The sequence below is a fragment of the Penaeus monodon genome, chromosome 17 (assembly GCF_015228065.2).
Source record: "Penaeus monodon isolate SGIC_2016 chromosome 17, NSTDA_Pmon_1, whole genome shotgun sequence".
NCBI lineage: Eukaryota > Metazoa > Arthropoda > Malacostraca > Decapoda > Penaeidae > Penaeus > Penaeus monodon.
Window position 1 is genome coordinate 37,364,823 of NC_051402.1, and position 5,000 is coordinate 37,369,822.

At 39.7% G+C, this 5,000-nt stretch overlaps 1 protein-coding gene across 2 annotated transcripts in view; it reads left to right on the plus strand.

Annotated features, from left to right (window-relative positions):
• The window catches only part of LOC119583724 (alpha-(1,3)-fucosyltransferase C-like), an 8,419-nt gene extending 4,071 nt beyond the window's left edge, over positions 1-4,348 (plus strand). For both annotated transcript variants that reach the window (XM_037932377.1, XM_037932376.1), the window contains exons 3-6: positions 6-152; positions 320-620; positions 1,039-1,195; positions 3,101-4,348. In XM_037932377.1, the coding sequence (XP_037788305.1) occupies positions 6-152; positions 320-620; positions 1,039-1,195; positions 3,101-3,551 (1,056 nt within the window). In that variant the 3' untranslated portion in view covers positions 3,552-4,348. The remainder of the gene's footprint in view (positions 1-5; positions 153-319; positions 621-1,038; positions 1,196-3,100) is intronic.
• The last annotated feature ends 652 nt before the right edge of the window (positions 4,349-5,000 follow it).

Here is a 5,000-nt window from a genome sequence, read left to right on the forward strand (position 1 = left end):
CACAGGCTGCAGAGGTGAAGATGTCCGACCTGCCGTACAGTCGATCTCCGAGTCAGCGGTGGGTCTGGGTGCACGTGGAAGCACCTACGTCAGACGTCCCACTTCGTACTACTACAGGCGACCCTGGCTTGTTAAGGAGCACAGCTAAGAGTGTGTGTTTTTCTTTATCTTTGCCGTATGGATGTACGTATGTGTATATGTTAATTGCGTGTGTTTGTGTAAATACACGTGTGTGTGTATCTATTCACTCTTTATTAATGGAGCAGTGTTCCTTTCTCTGTTTCGTGCATTGCCCCTAACTCACGTCCCTTCCTAACAGGCGAACGTAACTGGGCATCGCCTGGATAACCTCTTCAACTGGACCATGACATACCATCCGGCCTCAGACATCATGGAACCCTACGGTGCCCTCATACCTAGAGAAAATGCCACGCTGTCTCGAGATGGCCTTTCCACCTCTGCCAAGACACGCAGGGGTTTCCTGTTGACGTCCCTGAGACCTGCTTTGCTCGACACGGAGAGCCCCTTCTACGAGGCTTATATGAACGCCCTACATGGCAGCGAGGCCTTCGAGGAAATCATGGGCCCGTCATGGGTCCCCTACGTGGACTGGGCCACAGGTAAGCAGGTAGTCTCGTAGTTCTCGTAGTGTGTGTGTGTTGTCTAGTGTACTTATGTATTGGCGTTGGCTTTTAGGAAAAACGGCACTTATTAGAATGAACACAAGCTAGGAAAATCGTCAGTGTTCTGCAAACCGTTATTGAGTAAACGATTAAATGTCACTGGCGTTCATAACATATTTTTTTGCTTCCATTTCCTCTGTAGACTTTTTTCTTTATACAACAGGTGCTCATGCTTTAAAATAGGTCTAAAACACCACAACAAAAACTCCGCCAAACAATGTTATAAACTCTTTAGGATATCGACAATGACTCAAACTATCCATCATCGCATCTGCAGCACGATCCGTCAGACACTAGTTAGCGCATCAGACAAGAAAAGCTATGCAGGTAAACTTTAACAAACTTCCTCCCACAGAGGACGCGGGGAAGGACTGGTCCGAGTTCCTGTTGCGGCCGAAATTAGTAGCATGGATGTCGTCCCACTGTCAGACTCGTTCACGCAGGGAGGACTACGTGAGGCAGCTGCAAGAACACGTGTACGTCCATGTCTACGGTGCCTGCGGTGCTCTCAGGTAAACGCGTCATATTCTTGTTTCAGTTAAAGTTGTGTAATAACAAAGACCTGTATCTAAGGTCTTGATGATGTTAGGCTATACACGTATGTTATCTTGTCATAAAATTAGTATGAATTCGTATTTCTTACAAATCTAGCGTTCTTCCAAGATTGTGACTGGGTATAGCTAAGGGTGTCATTAGATATTATAGTCTGTAATAGTCTTCAGTATCACGAAAAAAAGAAATATATATTCTTTTAATTACAATATTTGCACTGCATTTTGCTCACAGAGAAGAGGCAATATCAGTAACCGATAGCGAATATTATCAATGTATAATTAATTAGGAGTGATGTCATGATAATTACATTGGTGTCCTTCATGACCACAGGATGGCCATAACGTTGTGAAAAGCCTTAGGAAGTCGAAATAAACGTACAGAATGAAAATCCCTCGCCGGTAATCAAACAGACACCATTTTGAGTCACTCACCTCCCATAAAAAAAAAAAAAAGAAAGAAAAGATGTGAAAGACTTAATAATCCATAAATGAGTGTTTGTCTCCTCTTCTGTACGACAAATAAATGATTTAAGCTGTTATCCACACACGCGGAATAAGTAGATTAAATGCGAACGGGTAAAGCAACTTAATTCAAATGTTTATTCTTAATCGACAATATATGATTATGGAACACCTGCAGGGCCAAATATAAGCAGACTACGCTTCGTAAAATCTCTCAAAATACCGAATACCAACGCGCAAAAAAATTAGCATACCATCAGCCTACGAAATCTTATCCGAATGTCTAATTCGTCCACACAATTTAGCTAATTTCATCGCCCCATCAACTTTGAAAAAAATACGACGCGTCAGCACTGTCAAGCATGCATTTTCCATTTTGCAACACGGCGAAAATGAATTAAACAATGGCAGGAGCAGCTGGATGTATATGACTTTTATTGCGATGCATTCCGTTTTTTTTTTTTTTTTTTTTTTTTTTTTTTTTTTTTTTTTTTTTAAGGCTGTTATATCGCTCGCTCCTGTCACGTTATGTCGCATTCCCTTCGCGAACGTTATGCAGTTGTACTAATATTCAGATTTTTTGCATACTGAATGTTTATCTTTCAATGATTTTGAATTGATTCGTTTGGTTTTACTTAATAGAGTTTAATTCAATCTAGTATAATCTATGTTAGTTTAATTTAATATATTTTTTTCATCTGATTTATTTTCTCTTTTGTTTTGTTTTGTTTCATTTCTCTTTGTTTGACGTTATTACGTTTCATTTCATTTTGTTTCATTGAATCGTATTTTATTTTATTTCAATTCATTTTATTTCTTAATTTATTAGATTCGTGACTGGAATGCAGCCACGTTCATTATTTTCTGTTTATGAAATGAAAATGACACTTGATTTTAATTGAAAAACACTAGACAGAAATGGAGTATGACGTCACATGATTAACAATGTGTCGGTACCGTGACTCAGTAAAAGGAAAAGAACAATTATAATAACATGGGGAAATAACCTCCAGTCTTCATATGTATATATATATATATATATATATATATATATATATATATATATATATATATATATATATATATATATATTTATATTTATATTTATATGTCTATATATATAATATAATATATATATACATTTTTTTAATGATATTCTAATGTATATGGACCTACACACACACACACACATATATATATGTGTGTGTGTGTGTGTGTGTGAATTTATGCCTACATGCATATGTATGTATGAATCTTTGTATATGTATGCATGTATGTATATGTACGCAGGCATGTATAAACTTATAGTTTTTTTCTAATTTTTCCTATATTTTAAAGAAGACATAACGACACATCTTGAACTGCAAAGGCAAGGCCAAGTAACCCCCCCCTCCCCTGCAGCTGCGGCCGGCGGGAGTCCCACCGGAAGGACCGTTGCTGGCAGGACGTCCTGGCCCGGAAGTTCCTGTTCTACCTGGCCTTCGAGAACTCCGTGTGCGACGCCTACGTGACCGAGAAGCTGTGGAAGCCGCTGGTGCACGGCCTGGTGCCCGTGGTGCTCGGGGGCGCCAACTACTCCCATTTCCTGCCGCCCAACTCCTACATCAACGCCCGCGAGTACCAGCCGCGGGAACTGGCGCTCCTTCTGCGGCAGCTGCAGGCCTCCCCTCGAGACTACGCAAGGTTCCACCTCTGGCGCGCCTTCTGGAGTGCCACCCTGAGGCCGCCCCTGTGCGAGCTCTGCCTCAAGATCCACAATGACGACGAAGTGTCGACCCAGAGGAACATCCCTGACTGGTGGCGCGATGTGGGGCGGTGCCACAACCCTGCGGTGCCAACCACGCTCTTATGATCTGCTCAACCCTGTTCTTCCGTCCTTATATTTTCCTTTATGCGTGTAACAGTTATCGATCAACCGAATTCCACTTGTCATCGATCTTTTTTCACTGTAAAAGAATGCGGCATTGTGAATGTGTGAGCAGGAAATAGCGAACTCAGGCAAACACAGGACACTGCAGTAAAAGGCTGAGTGAACTGTAACAAGATTGGAGATGTTTAGAAGGAAGCTGGTGAAGATAAAGTTAATGGGTGTTGTTAGGAAGGCCGAGAAAAAAGGACAAATTTGGTTTTATCGCTGTTTTTCTTTCTTTCTGGTACTTGGTAGCACTTCTGTGCATTGTTGCCACCATTAACCGCAAACCAAGCGAATATGATGTTGGAGCCTAGACTTCGGATTAAAATGTCTGGAATTTATTTACAAACCATAGCAATGTCTGCACTTCAGTTAAATTTTGTAAATCTATTACGCGTATTGCAATTTTCTTTAAATTCTTACATCATGTTATATATTTAAACATCGATTACTAACTCCAGTCAATGCCGAAATCATGGCTCTAGCGTCGCTTTCGTATCGTCTGCGGCAATGGCGGTTACCCTGCTTCTGTGTATACCTTCGATTCTCATTTTTGTAATTACAGCACACTCATTTTGAGAGAGAAAACCAAAGGAGTGTACAAGATGCCTTTGTGTTTGCACCTTTTTGTGTGCCTTGTGTATTAGATATATAGTAGTTTAAGTACATATTATATTTTAATTGCTCGGTGTTGTAAATGAAAGCTATAGATTTGCCAATATATAGTTTTGGATGTAGTATGGTATGGAGTACCCAGTTAACCAGTTCACTAGATATCTACATGTATAAAATGTATTGGAGGTGTATACAACCCACAACCTTATTATATATCACAGAGAATAGCAAAATAACTTTGAATTCATAACCGATATACATAACAAAATTGATTCCATAAACAGACACACACTAAACAGATTTAGTACAGCTACACTGACATGCATAATCAAGGATTAAACTACCAGTATCAACATTTGCTTTAAACATTTCCGTGTCTTGACCCAAACAAAGGACCTCATCAGCTCCATTGTCATTACCCGGCAATAAAATTGACAGTCTTAAAGTATTCTAATTCAACACTAACACTTTGCTTCATTATACTCCTTACATTATATTTTACCAAGAGAAGACTACAAATTGTTTTAACACACCCAGTAGTCACGTGATTCACTAGGAAATGCTCTGTTTGTGATACTGTGCGCACAACACCTGGATTTTCTCTTTCAAGTGTAGCGTATTGGGTAGTGTATTTTTGATGAACAATACTATAGAGAACAGAGGTACAGGCCTTGGTATGATTATTTTATTTTTCGTTAATAAGTAATTCATATTCTGCATTCTGGCTCTTATTTACTTTCCCATCATTTTCGACTTCCTTTCTTTTTCTCTTTT